The sequence below is a fragment of the Eucalyptus grandis genome, chromosome 8 (genome assembly GCF_016545825.1).
Source record: "Eucalyptus grandis isolate ANBG69807.140 chromosome 8, ASM1654582v1, whole genome shotgun sequence".
Lineage (NCBI taxonomy): Eukaryota > Viridiplantae > Streptophyta > Magnoliopsida > Myrtales > Myrtaceae > Eucalyptus > Eucalyptus grandis.
The window spans coordinates 57,258,139-57,277,103 of record NC_052619.1 but is presented as its reverse complement, the minus strand read 5'-3'; the positions used below and the strand labels follow the sequence as shown (position 1 = coordinate 57,277,103).

Here is an 18,965-nt window from a genome sequence, read left to right as displayed (position 1 = left end):
GTGATATTTTTTTGCAAGGGACGTGATAAATAAAATAAGCCAAAAACGATGTTGTTTTGTCTCGGATTTGATATTTCTTTAATTATTAATTAAATTACATTTAAAACTAAATTTTAAAAATTAAAAAGGGAAGGGGAGATTGCAGAATGGCAAGGGCTGCTCTCGCTGTTATGCAATCTCCCCCTTTTAATTAATTTATTTATTTAAATGTTTTAAATTTAGTTTTAAATTTAATTTAATTAATATCTATATTAAAATTCAAATAAGAGGTAAAATGACATCGTCTTAGCTCTTCTTTGCTGACTCGACTCTCTAGCGAGCCATGTAGGAGAGTTATATTATTAGAAAAATGCTACGTAGGATTTCCAACACTTTTTGTAGGAATTGGCACTTAGTTGTCTCATTTTTTTTTAAAGAAAAGTGGCACTTATGCATGTTTTTCATAACTTTTAATACTTAAGTGTTCCCTATATGAAGTTTTGGTACTTATGCTGTATTTTTTCCTTTGAATAAATGTAGTGCTAGACAAGGGCTTTTATGCTCGATACATAAGCCGATCCAAATCTCCAGATGCAGAAATCAAAATGAAACACATAAGATCATCTTTCTTGTGACAAAAAAGATGCTGTGTAGATTAAATTGACATTTTCTTTTAATAGAAACCCACTCTAGACGTGCTCCTTGATCTCATCACATGGATTTTGACTTCTCCACATTGAGATCTTGAGATTGAATGGTATCATGAATCACCAAATTGAGCATTTGCTCCATTTAATGATAGAACACCTAACCAAAGCACTCTTATTATTGGAAGATGTCCCTTTGCCTGCTGATGACGACCACTTCAGTTGTGGCCATCTCAGCCACCACTCGCAGAGGATAAACATGATGTTCTTCACCTACATTCGGGATTGGACGGCAATTCCTGAGCCAGATGGATGCAACGTTGAAGAGATTGCATGAAGTAGGATGGAGATACGGTTTTTCGCATTTCTAAAGTGGAAGTCTCAATACCGTTTTATGTATTTATTGACGGTTTGGACTAAGTAATTGACGGCGCATGACCTGATGCCAAAATGAACTAGATGTACATGTGTGTGTGTATGTGTGTGTGATAATTCGTTCTGCAATCCGTCTTCTCTGTTATGTAAAACCCTAGGACCGGCAACTGCAGTTGGATAACCCCAAGAGTTCTCTCAGTGTTTCATTTAATGACATCATGCATATGTTCTCACACTTCTTGTTCGTAGAAAGTTAAGCAGGTCTAGAACTACCATATTTTAAGTATATACTTTATAAAAAGTTAAGTTGGTCAAGACCTACCCAACTTTAAGTAGGCCCTTCAAGCAGAAAAAAATTCCATCTCTCTTGGTCTCTCTGGGATGTGTATGTCGTCGTCTCAATGACGCAGCCATACCTCACATCTACTTCTGATTTCTTCTGTTTGCGTGCGTCGTTGTTGCCTACTCGATAACAAGCAGATCTAGCCCTCATGTCACCGTCACAAGATCTGTTATGGAGAGCTCTGGTTTCGATCAGGGAGAGAGAGGGAGAGAGGACCGAACAAGGGTTTGTGGTGGTTGAGGAGTTACTGGCGAAAGGGACTGTGGACATGCTGGTTGTTGACGAGAGTACTATCATCGCCGGCATCGGTTAGCTATGGCAGCTTCAACAAGTGGCGGTAGCGGCTGGTCTAAGAGGGGTAGTACTAACCAACAGCTACATGGCTTTTGTATTAATCTGATCAGCTTAATTCTAGGCATTCAATACTAATTTAGTGAAGACTTTATTCGAAGTTTTACCCTTCTAACGATTCACCGCGTCCCTAGCGATTAATGCGCCGCGTCTGTGAGCATGCAAATGACAAACTTGATTTCACGTACTTTTATGCTGCTGTTCTCATGGAATCACCCATTAAAGGATGCGTGCAATTATTAACACTTTTACCTCGTGATAATACTGGGACATCAAACTGTTAATGGCCGTTAAATAGAACCTATCTACCTTGCGATTATTAACTTTAACCACACCCCTTGGATCCCAACTTTGTCCGGAGTAAAAATTGTCCTCCAAGCTGGCATAGTTTGATGTATGTATCTTCATGCAATTATTGCGGATGGAAAAAGATGTCACCTTCCATCTCATTCCACCCATTGCTGAACCATATAATGGGGACATATAACCTCCTCGATCATCATGAACTGTTTGAATGTCAGCACACGAGTTGCCTTAACTATCTATGTTAATCATGATTACTTCCTTCGGTGGCTTATCACCTTCCAATGGTTCAGCAACATAGTGAACCCCCCACTCTAAACTTGCTTTTGGAGTTTTTCTTTGACGAAGAATGCATTCTTCTCTAACCCTAGCAACAAAACAGTTTCACTTGCCTATAAATTGCGCGACAATAAGGACCAACAAGTCATCGACACACTGAGTAGAGATACCTCCCTTGCAGAAACTGGTGTGTCCAACAAAACCCTAGATTTCAATATCTTCTTTCAGTTCTGCAACTCGTCCAGTATCAAGAAGTATGTTTAATCCCTTTCAAGTTGTATTGATTACTTACATTTTTGAATTCTTGGTGCTATATGTGAAAGGAAATTGAGAAATGCTTCTCGTCAAAATCAATAGGGTCTTAAACTGGTGTCTTGTAGCTCCGTTTAAAGAAAAAAGTCGGTTATTATTGGATGATCATGATGTGATTGTATATAGTCTGTCTTTCAGAGTCCAGCTACCAAATCCGATCATGAAGGTGATATTTGCGCTCTTCATTGTGCTCATGCTGACCACAGCAGCTCTACAAGCCGATGCAGAGCGTCAGCTCAGCGATGCGAGCATGGGCCGCAAAGCTAGTGCTGGTGTTAGTGATGCCACCGTTTCTACTGACAGTGCCGCTACTACTGCTGCTACTTCAAGCAAAACTACGAGATCTCTGAGCGATACAAGTGCTTCCACTCCTGCTGCTGCTGATGCTACAAGCGACGCGGACGCTGAAAACGGGCCCCTAAAACATGAGAAGAACGATGGTTATGGTAGCTACTCGAGTGCTCCGGCCAGCACCAATCCCGATAATTCTCACCATGAGATAAGAGCGGGGCCAATAGAAGTCTGAACTGAAAGTCGATAGGCTTTTGCGTGTACCCTCTGAACCACCAAAAAAGAAAAAGAGAGAAAACCTTTTGTGTAGCCATACTGTCTATTGTGTGATTTATAGGTATGCTGCAACATTATATGTAGTCAACTGGCTCTCAGCCCAAACTGCTATGTAATGTATCGTGCGTGTACTCAAGATTGACGAATAAAGAAACCTAGCCGTAGCTTGGTTTTGTGCGGTAACTTCTTGACCCCCAAACTTCAAGATTAAGGGCTGGGAAATGATTTAGGTGTTACAGTAGATTATTGAACAAAGAAGTGTCGAGTAACTACATATTCTCTCTGAGGCTGAGGGTTTATCAGGTAAAGCATCTGGCTTCAATAAAATCTTTTGACGTTGGAATGGATGAGGGACTATGCTTGTATCCCTTTTTAACATCTAAAGAATTGATTGAGTGATTAAACACTCAGTTTGGATACCATAAATCTTGTATTCAAATCACAATGAGCTATACTTGCTGCATGTGAATGGGGCAAGTCGCATGGACTTATGATGATTATTAATTAGTCGAGTTGAAAGGTTTAGATATTTCGTCTTCTAATTAAAAAAGAAAAAGAAAAAGAAAAAGAAAGGATAACATAGTAAGAGAGATATAGTGTTTACTTAGGATGATCCTCAGTATTTTGTCGATTAGTTATATCATGTGCCAATGACATACAAAGAAGCAAGATAGTTGATGATGTTGGAGTGGTAGGAGATTTAGAGGTTGTACCTATGCGATGAAATAAATGTTCACCACCTAAGGAATCCACCTTACGATACAAGGCATATGATAGGGTAAATATGCACCCCCAAAGGAATCCACCTTGCTACAAATGGCACGTAAATTACCACTTAATGGATAAAAATAATACAAAGTCAAGATAAAAATTTAATTCAAGAGTTTTGTTAGAATATTTAAATAATAAAAAATGCATTCATCTAACAATTTAACATTTTAGAACAATCGGTACTGGTTCGACAAAAATATCAGAAGTTCAATTATGAAACTCATCGACTAAAAATCTTTAACCATCAAGAAATTCCTAAGAGTTTAAAGAAACTCAATTTAGAACAACCTCAAGATATAGACAAGTTTTGATACACCTTCCCTTTTATTTTACAAGACAAGACCAACTATCCTGATCAAAATATAAAGAACACTGAACTCTTGACTCAACATGACTCTAGGAACAAAATATAGTCCGTAGGAGCAACTCCTGGAAAGACTCAAATACTCATTCTTGAGTAGACCGAGCATCACTCGGTAAATTAAGCATAACTTCCTCTAGAAGACTCCAAATCGCTTCAAACTTGATATATTAGAAACTAGATAAATAGATTGTGAGATCATATTGGAGCACGAAAATCTTCATAAAAGTACAGAAGAAAGCGACTCTTGAAATTCTGCCACCGGTGTTGAACTTATCTCCCAAACAATTTACATTAAGTGATGAAAAGCCTCAGTCTCGTTAAAAAAAAGAAAAAGAAAAAATCATTATTTGATCCTATCGGAGGACGAGATCCTACGTGGGTTATGTCTGAGTATTCGCAATTTGAAGGTTACTAGCCAATGAATGCATTTGTTCTGTCCTGACAAACACGGCATATATAGTCTCTAAATAGATCAATGCCCTTCAACGATTTCAATTCTTTTATATGTTATTGCTAATTTAGACTGCATTCAATCACTTAAACATAATGAACTTTGGCTTTACATGTCATCGATATCCATTCGCCTTTGAATTCAAATATCTATAATATATTTATCAAACATGTCTAAAAGAAGGGTCCAATTTTGGCGTCACCTTTAAAACTAAGGTATGTCTCCACATGCAAATAATCTGAATCTGCTGTACTGGTTTGGTGATCGACATCGGTGCTATACTCCCTACATTAGAAAGATTTAGATATTATAATTAAATGAGCTCCAACAAGTAATTAATGCGGTGTGACTGCGAGGTGCTATATAAGGCAGATCTAAAGTTGTTTAAGCTACTGTTCTTCTTTCTAATTGCACATTAATGACGATGCATGGAGTTAGCACTTTACCACGTAATAATACTAGGATAGAGATATACAACGTTGGTGGCCGTTAAAAGAACCACTCCCTTTGATCCCGACGTTGTCTTTTAGTGAATTTGTCCTCAAGGTTACACTTTGTTTAATGCACTGTCATGTAATTATTGCAGATAGAACAAGGTTTCACCTTTTATCTCGTCACTCCACGTACTTTGAATTCAACTCACTAAATTGAAATTGTACTGCAAATTGGTGCAGTAGTCTTTACAGCCTCGATGCCTTTTGCTGGTTGATTCCACCGTCACAAAGCCGCTCCAAAATTGGCTAGGTTCCAAGACATTATTACCCGGTAAAATTATAAAGAATTTGAATTCAACTCGCGAGTTGCCTTAATTATCAATCTTAATCATGATTACTTGACTTTTCTGGTGGCTTGACCTCTCTTCGAATGGTGAAGCTGCGTTGTGAGCCCCCCACTCGAAACTTGCCTTATTTTTTTTCCCGAGTGCTTTCAGAGCTGATATCTGATGATGATCGACGTGCTGTCATCTCTAATCCTAGCAGCAGAACAATTTCACTAGTTGCATATAATGGACCACACGAAACATAACACGAGTAGAGATTCCCCCGTTACATGAACTAATCCGTCCTACGAAACCTTAGGTTTTGAATGTCTTCTTTCAGTATCATGCCTCAGCTAAAATCAAGAAGAACTTTAAGTGGTCTTGAGTATGTCAGGTAGTCCCTTTTTTTTAATCAATTCTAAAGAGTGGACGTGGGGGTAAATTGAGAAATACTTTAATCTGAATCAGTAGGTCTCACAATCGTCCTTATTGCTTCCCAAAAGAGTCATTCTGTTACTATTGGACTATAGTATATCCTTTCATGGTCGACCAACTGGATCCGACTGTGAAGGCATTATTCTTGCTCGTCCTCGTCTTCGTGCTGATCACGGCAGCTCTACAAGCCCACAAGCAGCCTATGAATCTGCAGGGGCGTCAGCTCAGGGACGCAAGCATGGGCCTCAGAGCTAGTGCTGGCGGTAGCGATGCTACTGTTTCTTCTACTGCTGCCAATTCAAGCAAGACACCGGATCAATGGGTTGCTACTAGTAATTTGACCCCTACCACTTCTACCACTCCAAACAACACTGATGCTAAACCGGGACGAACATGAGAACAACAATGGTCATTTGAGTCATAACAACCCGAGAGCTCTGGCCAACATCAACAACACCGTTCCCAGTGGTTCCAATGGTTCTCACCATTTCTCAGTGGGCCGCTAGACTGCTTGTCTTGGAGGCTGGGATGGTCGATCTTTATGTAAAACATAGGTATAACAAATGAATGAATCAGTTGGGGAACTTCACGTTTGAAGTATAGATCGCATGCACCAATATGTGATCACTCTTGGGCACTACAAGATACAGAAAACTGAAGAAAACTTGGCCTAGCTTGGTTATACGTGGCTGTGAAATCATGTCTGCTCTGAAACTTCAAGACTAGATAAATGAGAGTGCGGAGGAATGGATTTGGGGGTTACAGATAGTGAACTTCACAACTTTCCAAAATGTACGATGCCACCCAACTCGTTTCCGTTTTTGGATGGCTGTTTACACTGCGGGCCAATTTTTAAGAACATAGGTCGGGGGCTTATCACAAGTTTATATATAGCAAAGCGCATACGTAAACAGTCCTTGTATAAAAATCATCGTGCATGCAAACTTTTGTCAATTTGAATTGGAAATTATGAACCATTTTATCGTCTACAAGCTCTTTAAACATACCAATTTGTGAATCTACAACGTCGATGCCCCATGTCTCAAGCTCCCCATTGAAGGAGTTTAGATATCCAAAAATCTGACATGCTCCCACATGCAATAATTGGTCATTTGCCTTGTGTCATTTTCGAAGCCTGATTCCACCTACGACAGACTTATGACCTGATTGTGGCCTATTTAAAATCTTAAGCCCTCAATTCAAGAATGGACAAAACCTTAAATCTTGTTTCTACACTTATTCCAATCTAATACTAATTTAACTAGCTTGTCTAAATAAGAAGGTACATTTTTTTTTTGGTAACCGAGGACTCCACCACGGGCCTCTCGTGCCCGGACGGCACCGAAGGGCCGAGCCCCTATACCTCAGGGGAGACTAGCACAGGACTCCAATATCATGGCCTCCCACTTACACCGCTAGCAATTGTGGATTTTGAACTCTCGACCTCGGTGATGAATGAGAAACTCTCAACTAACACAGCTACCTACGGTTGGGTAAGAAGGTACATTTTTGTTATGCTTTCTCCGAATTTGACATGTTGTTTACGTTTTAAACTATAATGAATTATATGTGAAAATCCATGTCAACATTTATGGATTGTGAATGTTCAATTTCACATTAATATAGAAATGTCAAAGTTTAAAAATTCGAAAAGTAAAGACCACTTGAAACACTAAAGAGTATATGGAGGTTGCATTTAAGAGGACTGGTTAAGTGGAGAGAACATAACCCATACAAAAGATTTTCATTTCTTTCCTAGAGATTAGTTGGTTAACTAATGCGTCGAGACTGTGAGCATGCAATGAAATTCTGATCTAATGGTGATTATGCTACTGTTTTTCCATGCTAATCCCTCATTAACGATGCATGTAATTGACAACTCTTCAACCATGCCATAATCCAAGGACAGAGACCGTTAATGGCCGTTTTAAGAGCCCCTACGTAACAATGATGAACTCTAACCACGCCCCCTTTAATCCCAATTTTGTCTTTAGGTCTATTCGTGCTTTCCAGTCAACGAAGTTTAACGTGGTGTCGTGTAATTATTGCGGATGGACAAACGATCTCACCTTTTATCTCATTACTCCCATAAGTGAACCCTAGAATGGGGACATCGCGCCCCTCGATAATCACGAAGCATTTGAATGTCGACGCACGAGTTCCCCTAATTATCAATCTTAATCATGATTACATCCTTGGTGGTTCAACCAGTTCTAGTGGTGCAGCAGCATCGTGATCCCTCCACTCCAAATCTGCTTTTTTAGAAGAAAGATTCGACTGCTATGATTTGCAGTTCTTATCTGATGGGCATGCTGCGTTTCTCTAACCCTAGCTACAGAAGAACTTCGCTGGCCTATAAATTCCACGCAAAGGACCACCAGATCATCACATTAAGCGCAGACACTTCCTCATCGCATAAACTGGTATGTTCAGCAAAACTCTAGGTTTCAAATATCTTCTTCTTGTATTATACCTCATCTATCAAGACTATGCTCAAGTGGCTTCGAGTTAAGTTAATTACCTTTTTTTCTTTAGTAAAGGAAACTGAGAAAAGGGTTCTTATGAGAATCAGTAGGTCATAAATTGATCTTTTTATCGCCTCCATAAAGAACAAATCATATGATTTTTGTTGGACGATCATTGTGTGATTGTAAATCCACCCTTTCAGGGTCAAGCAACTGAATCCAACCATGAAGGCAGTATTTGCGCTCTTCCTTGTCCTCGTGCTGATCATGGCAGCTCTACAAGCGGATGCAAAGCCCATGAATCTGCAGGGGCGTCGTCTCGCTGATGTGAGCATGGGCCGCAAAGCTATTGCTGGCAGTAACGATGCTACCATTTCTTCTACTTCCGCCGCTACTACTACTTCAAGCAAGACCACCGATCCCACGAGCACCACTAGTACTTCTTCTACTCCTACCACTGCTACTACTACAGGCAACACTGAGGCTAAAACAGGGCCCCAGCGGGAGAAGAACGATGGATACAACAACTACTCAAGCGGTCCGGCCAGCTCTGACAACGATAGCTCTCACCATTTGGTCACAGGCCCCTGAACTGTTCGGCTGGGAGGTGGGGATGGTTAGTCTATGTAAATTATAGATCTTATGACAGGCACAAGTTGATTTCCACCGGAAAGTTGAAATGATCAGCTTTTTTGTGTTCCCTTATGGTGTCTCTCCTGTGTGATTTATGTGCGATGCAACATATATGTCGTGATCATAGCCCTTAGGCCATACCCGCTATGTGGTTTGTGTTCTACAAGATATGGAAATAACGAAACCTGGCCGTAGCTTGGTTTTATGTGATTATAGAATCATGTCTCCTCTGAAACTTCAAGATTAAGTAAACGTTGTGACGAGAGATAATCAGGTACCAAAAAGAGCGATGAATAACATCATATGTCCTATTGCATGCGGAGGTTTATTAGGTTAAGAATTTTTTATTCAACAAAAACTCATGATATTGCAATGGACAAGAAAGAAAATGAGATAAGATTTCACTTGATGAAATCCCCAAAAGATGAAGACCATGCTAGTCTTGAAGAAAGTTTTTTTGAGCCTATGTCATATCAGTCGAAAAGCAAGTGAACATAAAAAAAGGTATTTCGCCAAATTCAAATGCAAAATTTATTGGATTCATATTACGCTAGCATTGTAATCGGCTCGTCACACCATGCCAAGAATACGATTGATACATATAGTACTTTTTCTTAATTTTAAATTTGAGGTTGGATTTCTATTGAGGTATGTTCATATGTTGGTAGGAATTGAGAAAAACCATGTAAATTTATAGACGGATATCCATTCATATATATGATTTTGTTTAAGTTAATGGCACATGAGATATATAAAACTAACCGCAATGTAAGAAATGCATATTTTTAAGTGTTTATTATATGTTCTTTGGTACAAACAAGAAGGGAAAATTGTCTCAAAGATCCAAAATTTTGCACTTTTGCCATTTCAATCCTGTAAACCTTTCAATTTTATCATTGAGTCTTAAACATTTTCATTCTTGTCAATTGAGTCCATCCGGCTAATTTTAGCAAAATATTAATAACATGGACATTGGCTAAGCGTTGATGTAGATAACTTTTAAATCATATTTTAATACTTTTTGAATTTTTATTTTTATTTACTTTTATTTACTTTTCTTTGTTTTTTAGTATGGCTAAGCTAAGTATGTGTTCTTTTTATATCCAAAGATCTATGTCTTTGCAAGATAATATGTTATCGAGGGCAACGGCACAATATTGACTTTCCTTGATCGCTCGTTTCATCAAATTATGTAATCAAGGCTATATTTGTGTTGTTATTCAGCTTAATTTGCACATTATATACCGTTGTATATATGCAGTGCAACGATGAAGAAGGAGCTTTCCTTAAAGTTCCTTTAGATCTAACGATGATGATGCTTTTAACTCGCCATGTACCTTGAATCCGATGATGGTTTGCTGCACGTTCCTACAATTTCTATGTTTGGCGCTCTTTGCATCGTCAAATCTACGGGAGTTTTCATTGTGAACTGGCCTTAAGATTACGTTAACCACTCGCATCAAGTATCCATATCTTTACTCTTCATGTGTAAACCCGCGTAAGATAAAAGACTTGTTTTTTTATCAGCTAGGCTTCATTTGCCTCCACACGAGAGTTTCACAGCCGGATAATACTCATACCGAAACGACCATAGCCCAACATCACGCATAATATCACCACCGCAATATAAATTTTGTCTATGGAAAGGTTTCTTGATTACCTACCAACTATCATACCTTTGGTACACCTCTGCACAAGAAGGGCCTGAAGCATGCAAATTCGATACATGTGGGTGAAAGGACATGTGGAAACCCAAGATGTATGTGCAAAGAATGGTGGCCCCAAAAAATTTGGTAAAAACGGGTGTGAGAAATCGGATTCGAGCCCTCAAAAATTGACATCTCTTGCTCTAGAAAGAGAGTCAAAGACTTGGGTTATTACAGACCTCATATTAGAAAAAAGATTTCACATTTTATCTCATTACGTCACTGTACGAACCCTAGAATGAGGACATTGCCCCTCAATAATTATTAAACATTTGAATGTCAAACCCACGGGCGGCCTTAATTATCAATCTTAATCATGATTACATCTTTGGTGGCTTAATCTGAACCAGTGGTGTAGCATTGTGATCCTCCCACTCTAAATTTTCTTTTCTGAAGAAAGATTCGAGTGCTTTATTTTGCAGTTGTTATCTGATAAGCATGCTGTGCCCTACCCTAGCACCAGAAGAATTTCTTCGCCTATAAATTCCACGCAAGAGGCCACCAGATCATCGCACCAAGCAGAGACACTCTCACGTCGCATAAACTGGTATGTCCAGCAAAACCCTGGATTTCAAATGTCTTCTTCCTGTAGCAATACCTCATCTATGAAGAATATGTTTAAGTGGCTTGGAGTTAAGTTAATCACTTCTTTTTTGTTTACTTCTTGAAACTAGGTGCAAAAGGAAATTGAGAAAAGGGTTGTTATTAGAATCAGTAGGTCATAAATCACCTTTTTATCGCCTCAGTGAAAAAAAAATCATATAGGATTTTCGTTGGATGATCATTGTGTGATTGTAAATCCGTTCTTTCAGGGTCAAGCAACTGAATCCAACCATGAAGGCAGCATTTGCACTCTTCCTTGTCCTCGTGCTGATCGTGGCAGCCCTACAAGCCGATGCAAAACCCATGAATCTGCAGGGGCGTCGGCTCATGGCTACTACTGCTTCAAGCAAGAACCCCGATTTCACGAGCACTACCAGTACTTCTTCTACTCCTACGACTGCTACTACTACAGGCTACACTGACACTAAAACCAGGCCCGAGCGGGAGAAGAACGACGGATACAACAACTACTCAAGTGCTCCAGTCGATGATGATGAGGCTGAAAATTCTCACCGTGTGATCATACGCCCCTAAACTGCTAGGCTGGGGTGTGGGGATGGTCAGTCTAAATGTAAATTATAGGTATAGTGATGAATGAATAAGTTGGGGAACCTCATGTTTAAAGCATCGATCTTAGGCATGGCGCATGTTGATTCCCACCAGAAAGTTGAAATGATCAGCTTTTTGTACCCTTATGGTGTCTCTCGTGTAATTTATGTGTGATGCAACACATATGTCATAATCATAGCAGGCCCTTAGGCCGTACCTGCTATGCGGATTATGTCCTACAAGTTATGGAAATGAAGAAACCTGGCTGTAGCTTGGTTTTATGTGGTTATAAAATCACGTCTCCTCTGAAATTTCAAGATTAAGTTAACGATGTGACAAGAGATTATCGGGCACCAAAAAGAGTGATTAGTAATATCTCATATTCTCCTGCATGCAGAGGTTTATTAGGTTAAGAATTTTCGGTACAATGAAAACTCTTGATGTTGAAATGGACAAGAAAGAAAAGGAGATATAATTTCACTTAATGGAAACCTTAAAAGATGGAGACCATGCTAGTCTTGTAGGAAATTTTTTGAGCATATGTCATATCACATGCCAATGGCATGTCGAAAAGCCAGTTAACATAAAATGGTATCTTTTTCAAATTCATATGCAAAGTTTATTGGATTCAAATTATGCAAGCATTGGAAGACAATATGTTATCAAGACTATATGCAAGCTAGTTTCATCAAATTATGTAACTGAGGCTATATTTGTGTCATTATTCAGCTTAAGTTGCACATTGTATATCATTGTATATATGCAGTGCAGCGATGAAGAAGGAGCTTCCCCCAAAGTTCCTTTAGATGTAACGATGCTGATGCATCTAACTCGCCAATGTATCTTGCAGTCATTCATAGGCCCGATCAAACTAGCTACTTTCTAGAAGTTATGGTTTTTTTTTTATTCGTTTCTAGAGGTTCATAGTCGGAGTGAAGAGATCAAACATAAGGCTTGATGATAATTTGCTGCATGTCTCTAGGATTTTCATGTTTTGTACTCTTTGCATCGTCAAATTTACGGGAGTTTTCATTGTAAATCGGTCTTAAAATCACGTTAAATACTCACGTCCTTTGAGAAGTTAGATCAATAATATTATCCGACCACAGCATACAACAATGTCTGTTACAATCTAAGAAGCTCATTACTTATATTCACTGCAAACTGATTTAGGGAGGAAAATGAAGAAACAGAAATAGACTATTCCTGGTCTATTGTCTTGCTGTTGATAATGCAGTATTCTCTCAGCTCACTTAATGAATTTTTAATATGTATACAGTCGGTAATAATAGCTCTTGTGATTGACTGGTTGAGACGATGACTCCGTGAATGTAATCCAGCAATCATAGAAATGGATAGGAAAATGGAACCAAGAGGAGGTATTCTGCAAGTAAATTATGGCCAAATAGTTCAAAAAATCAAGCAGTGGACTGGCGTATGTAATCACTAATGAACATGACTTAGTTGGCGTATGTCAAGTCATTCAATCGACAAGAATGCTGAACCAATGGATGAGCGTATGGCGATTGGTGGTTGACTGGCAAGAGATGGCGTTAAAATGTCTGTTCATTTCACGGCTCAAAGACTCCTTTGAGCTTGAAACAGATCGGTGATCTGATCAGATACATTTTGAAGACGACCTGGATTGAGAACACGAGATGAGAGAGTTTTCTCCTGATTTCCTCAAGGCTCCTGTCATCTTTTCCTAACACGAAGATCGAAACGAGCATAAGTTCTCGCTGACCGTAATGGTATGACAGCACGAGAATGTGTTGCACAGGCTTGTTTGATACTGTAATGTGCGAAAACAAGAGTAAATAGGCTTCCATTATTGCCGAAAGTCGATTATTTCCACTTTGCAATCACCGAAAAAACACGGGTCATACGTCAACGAAGCCGTCCAGGAGAGAGTTCCCGTTACATGCTATCCTCTCGAGCAGTGTTTCTATCCGTTCCCATCGTCCCATCACACGAATGATGTAATAGCCACTCTCCATACATACAATTCCGATTCCTTCATAGGACCATAGAGATGCGCCAATGATGCTTCTGGAGCACCTAATCCGACGACAAAACCGAATCACGGTGGCACGTAGTTAAGGAATGTATCTGGTTATATTAACATCAGCAGGCGGTGGCACTTTTATTGGCTAGGGTTTGCACTCTGTATACCTCTCATATCATGTCAAACACTGTTAAGATCAGTGACCTTGACCAAAAGCATACCCAGTGAGTAGGTCGGGCACAAGTTATACAGGACAATTCCGGATGTACCTAGAATTGTGGCCCAAAAAAGGAATTTAGAACATCAAATATAATCCAGGTCTTATATGTGATGTAACAGTACATGTCAATATGCATATGTAGTTGACATATGGTCTTGTGTACGGGTATTAAGGAGGAAAAGAAAAAAAAAGTCATAAACTTATTGCATTGATACTAATTAAGTCATAAACATTTCAATTGAATCAATTTACTTTCAAAACTTTTACATTTGTATCTGTTGACAACTAAAATTACCTCTGGTATCACGTGCTAGCCACGAGGGGATAATAGGTGAAATGCCTATTTTGTTCGTAAAGTCAAGGGCAAACAGCTTTTGTGGAAGCTACTTAAATTGAGTTTCGATGGAATTCTAGAAGCAAATTCTAAAGTCGATAGCCAGATAACTGATTGCCAAGTGTCAAGCTATGCGGTTAGTGCACCAGATTTGAAGATTAAGTGAAATTAACATCAGAGCACAAGCGAGAATAATTGCTACAAGAAATACGCAAAAAAATAGAGTTGTTATTTACTTAATGAGCAAGTTGTGTAGGCATCGTTGACAAGTTGGGAAGCAATTGCTTATAAATAAGGATGTTAAGAGGAAATAGAAAACGTGGAGAATGTTAGAAGTAGTGCCCAAGGAGAGGAAACCGATTGATGGCTACCAGTTCATCCTATGAATACCACAACCTATTCAACAAAGAACCCCCAGAATAATACAACAACTATCTTTACTTTATCTTTACTTTATTGCATTTTAGCTGTAATTTTCAAGATTCCTATTGTTAATCGAATTCCAACATCTTTAGTCGGTCCAACATCGTCGATTAAATTTTAATGTTATTCCACAAGCCCAACGTCATTGATTAAATTCCAATATTGTGTTTCCTATCTGGGGTTATCACTGTCGATTAGATTCCAACTTTATGCCTAAAATAAGTTGTCTTGTAGATTAAATTCTGGCATAGTTTGTACTAATGTTTTTATTACATCATTGATTAGATTCTGGTGTAAATTGTGCCTAGAAGCAGTTGGTCTTTGAGCCATCAAAGTATCAATTGTCAAGACTGTATATACAAATTGAGAATAAAATTTTCCCTTGCTTTTAACATTCTTTGTTGAAGCTCAATACAGAACTTGAGTCTCCTATAATAAAATCAAAGCGCAGTGTTTAGTAAAAGATTTTTCGTGAGAATCAAAACTGGTGAAACAGTATTAATTCAGTCAATCCGATCAATTTAAACCGAAAATTACAAACGTAAATGCTAGTGCTAATCGCCAGCGCTAATATGGACATGTTTTTTTTATAACATCTTAATTATTTTTTTGCCCTTCTTTTCATTGATGGCCAGCACGGGCCCGAGCCAGCAAGCATTAGCCTTGCCTAAGCAAGGGATATCCTCGCCAAGTGTCGCTTGGGTGAGGGAGAGACTCAACCTCACCAAATCCAATGAGGGCGGCCTCATTGGAGCTTGCCCTCGTCGACCAAGGCCTATGTTTGGCCATCAACGGAAAGAAAAAGAAGAAAAAAAGAAGAAGAAAGAATCCAAAAAAATATTTAAAAATTAGGCAAAATGTCTACGTTAGCACATGTCATGCCATGTGGAACCATGGACATCCACATCAATAATTTCCTAATTAAATTAGCCTAATGGACTGAAAATAAATGTGAAAATGTATATGATTAAATTGCTCCAATTGAAGATTTGGAATTGAATTAGTATTAATCCAAAATATTTAAAACTTTTTTTTTTATATTTTTCCCAGATATTGAGTGGGTAGTTGAATAGAAGCTCCAGTGTTGTAACTTGTATACCATCATCAGCTTTGCGATTTGAATCAAGTATCAATCTTTAAGCCTCAGACACATCATCTTCCTCCCAGGCCACATGCCATTCTAGTCATTATATGCATTTGTATACATAGGGATGAGCATAATACAATCCAAACTGTTCAACTGAATCACATCCAAGATATGGTTCGATCAGGTTTACAGGGCATGTCTTTTAAAAATAGTTCATAATCTTGGGTTAGACCACATTATGCCATTTAGGATTGGCTTTGAAACCTCTAAAAAGACCTAATGTTGCCGGGTCCGCACTCTCTAAAGTTATCAAATCGAAGATCTGACATGCTTTTCCGATAGAGAGAGAGAGATTTGCCCTATGATCAAAAGATATACTCATGTAAATTTGTCCATCCGGATGGAATCCTGTGGCGGGTTATTAATTCAATACATTTAGGCGAGGTAGGTAACGGTGAAGCTGGACTTTTAGCAGAGAAATTGGTTGCTTGCAAATTTCTCTAAACTTTACAAATATAAATGAATCCACGAGACCACAACCCTCCAATTTTCTATCTCAACTTTATGTCAGAGTCACGAATCCGATCCCTACGTACAAAATCAAAATTCGCATCCTGCAACAAGAGGTTGATTTGATTATTTAGGGCCAGCTGCCAATTGGACACATCGACAGCCGAGATGCTCTCTTTACCCACTCGATCGGACCGACGTGGATCCATTCATTCACGAGAGACGGGACAACAGACAGGACACCCCCCGCAGAAAAAGAGAGACGGCTTTCGATTCTATGCTTTTTAAATAGCGTCCCTAGACTATTATTATTTCCCTAGATCTCGTTCGGGCACGCGAATTTTGTCCACTCAAATTACATCGTTGGCTCATTCCGGTCGGGCCCCTTTGGCAGAGAGACCCCTCTTCTATTTCGCCGTGCAAAATTGAACTTGGCTGGGCAACCAACAACCGCCAATAATGCAAAATGAGGTACAAACAGTAGCAATGCAGTGAATTCTTTTCTATGTCGGATAATAATTGTAGCAATGCGATGGAAAAAAATAAAGCCAATTTATCATAAACACTAAACAGCTCGTAAGGGCCGAATTAAAAATTATATAATAAAGTGGAGACAATATAAATTACATTGCCCGCTAAATTTTACAAACATGTTCTGCTAATTTAAGCCAAAATTTATTCCACATCAGCCAGCTCCACCTTAGAAATCGTGTTTTGATTTGGGGCTTGCGGAAAAAGAGGACCGAAAAAGGAAAAGGAGTTCCGCCGGAGAAAGAAAACCCCTCAGAAGAAGCCGCCGTCGTCGACGGCCAACACCTTCACCAGCCCGTCCAGCGACACGCCCTCCGCCTCGCTGCCGCCGCCGAGCCTGATCATGGCCTTGATCTCGTCCTCGCTGGCGTCCAGCCCCGCCCACGCCATGTAGCTCCTCAGGTCCTCGCAGCTCAGCCTCCCGTCTCCGTCCTTGTCCATGACCCTGAACACGTCCCCCATGAGCCCGCCCGCCGCCCGCGACTGCGGCGGCTGCGGCGGCAGCGGCGGCGGCGACCGCGTCCTCCTCCCGGAACCCGTCTCAGCGTCCGCGTCACCGTCCCGGCCGCCGCTCAGCACGCGCTCGAACTCCTCGTACTCCACGAAGCCGTCGCTGTTCGCATCCGCCACCGCCATCATCGTCGCCAGCACGTCCTCGTCGCCCCCGGCGGCGGCGGCGGCGGCGGCCCCGGACCCGGAGAGCCCCGCGTAGAAGGAGCGGAGGTCGTCGCTGCTGATCTTGCCGTCGCGGTCGGCGTCGAGGACGTCGAAGGCCGACCGGAGGTGGGGCCTGGCCGGGGCCTCGCGGCGGGGGTGTCTGTCGGAAGGGCACATTCGGGAGGGATCTTCTTCGGGGCGGCGCGCCTCGGTGGGTTTGAGGTTTTTCTCTCTTGTATGGTTGCGAATGAAAGGGAGGCGAAATGCGAAACTTGATGAACAATGGAACGAGAGAGAGAGAGAGAGGAGCTGTGGCTTATATAGATATATACGGCCTGCGGAGACCCAGGTGTGGGGCCCACTGTTTTTATTTTTTTATTGTCTATATATATAATGGTATATATATATTTTTGGGAGGTGGGGGGTGTTTATTGAAGTTATGCTCCGTCTTCCCGATACCCATTTTTGCATATCACGAAAATAGCGGACTAGTTAAAATTTAGAAAAAATTTCAAATAAAAGTTTCGAATAATTCCAATTTCTTAAATAAAGACATGAAGTGAATTTCATCTAAAATATAGGCATGAGGTGGTCATGTCAATATCAAAAAAATACTTGACCTCACCAACTAACTAATAGGATTAATCGATTCTCGGTACGGTTCCCAAATTTTGGGATTAGAATCAGACCGACCAATTGGTTTGGTTCAATTGGGTGGAATCGGTAAATTTACTATTTTAGATCAAAAATAAAATAGATAATTGGAGAAATTTGAAAGAATTATGGTTTTTTCTTAAAAAATTAAAAAATATATATCATATATGTAAAATTAATTGGTCCAATTTGGTTCTCACATTGGAACCGGGAATTAGATCGACCGCCATCAGTTCTAAAAGCGGGAATCATGAACCGAACCGCCCTCTTTGAGAATCACCAAAAATGGGTTGATTCAATCCGATTCGAGTGGTTTTCAATTTGGGCGGTTCCCGATGCACACCCCTACTAATTAAAGGACAATTTCATCCTTTAAATTTTCTTATTTTTCTTCATTTTTCCCTTTCTCTTTTCCTTTTTTCTCTTTTTCCCCATAAAATAGACAAACAAAAAAAAAGAAAAAAAAAGACTAAAACTTAAAAAAAGAAAACACATTATAAAAAATTCAAAAAACAAAAAGGCAAAGGGCTAAGGCCAACCCTTCCCTTTGTGGCTGCCGTCCCATTATTGATGGGGCATCAGCTATGCCCAATAAATATGCTGACAACTTAACGAGGGCCAAAGACCTCGCCAACCAAAGGAGAGTGCTAG

General features: G+C 39.9%; 3 protein-coding genes and 1 long non-coding RNA gene across 4 annotated transcripts; 3 read left to right on the top strand and 1 right to left on the bottom strand.

Moving 5' to 3' along the window:
- Positions 1-2,371: 2,371 nt before the first annotated feature.
- Positions 2,372-3,339, top strand: LOC104415241 (hypothetical protein). The gene is made up of 2 exons (XM_010026500.2): positions 2,372-2,531; positions 2,728-3,339. Exon 2 carries the CDS (start codon positions 2,750-2,752, stop codon positions 3,113-3,115), a length of 366 nt encoding a protein of 121 aa, XP_010024802.1. The 5' UTR covers positions 2,372-2,531; positions 2,728-2,749; the 3' UTR covers positions 3,116-3,339.
- Positions 3,340-8,235: 4,896 nt separating this feature from the next.
- On the top strand, positions 8,236-9,253 carry LOC104415240. The gene is made up of 2 exons (XR_720342.3): positions 8,236-8,360; positions 8,606-9,253. It is a non-coding gene; the product is annotated as an uncharacterized LOC104415240 (long non-coding RNA).
- Positions 9,254-11,161: 1,908 nt separating this feature from the next.
- Positions 11,162-12,187, top strand: LOC104417553. The gene is made up of 2 exons (XM_010028808.3): positions 11,162-11,288; positions 11,554-12,187. Exon 2 carries the CDS (start codon positions 11,576-11,578, stop codon positions 11,876-11,878), a length of 303 nt encoding a protein of 100 aa, XP_010027110.2. The 5' UTR covers positions 11,162-11,288; positions 11,554-11,575; the 3' UTR covers positions 11,879-12,187.
- Positions 12,188-17,031: 4,844 nt separating this feature from the next.
- LOC104415239 (calcium-binding protein CP1) lies at positions 17,032-17,950 on the bottom strand. Its single transcript, XM_010026498.3, has one exon. The coding sequence runs from the start codon at positions 17,835-17,837 to the stop codon at positions 17,256-17,258; it is 582 nt and encodes a 193-aa protein (XP_010024800.2). The 5' UTR covers positions 17,838-17,950; the 3' UTR covers positions 17,032-17,255.
- Between the last annotated feature and the right edge of the window lie 1,015 nt (positions 17,951-18,965).

What these genes read in the sequence shown, in the direction of transcription:
- LOC104417553 (XM_010028808.3), top strand. Translation starts at nt 11,576, where the DNA reads ATGAAGGCAGCATTTGCACTCTTCCTTGTCCTCGTGCTGATCGTGGCA.
- LOC104415241 (XM_010026500.2), top strand. Translation starts at nt 2,750, where the DNA reads ATGAAGGTGATATTTGCGCTCTTCATTGTGCTCATGCTGACCACAGCA.
- LOC104415239 (XM_010026498.3), bottom strand. Translation starts at nt 17,837, where the DNA reads ATGTGCCCTTCCGACAGACACCCCCGCCGCGAGGCCCCGGCCAGGCCC.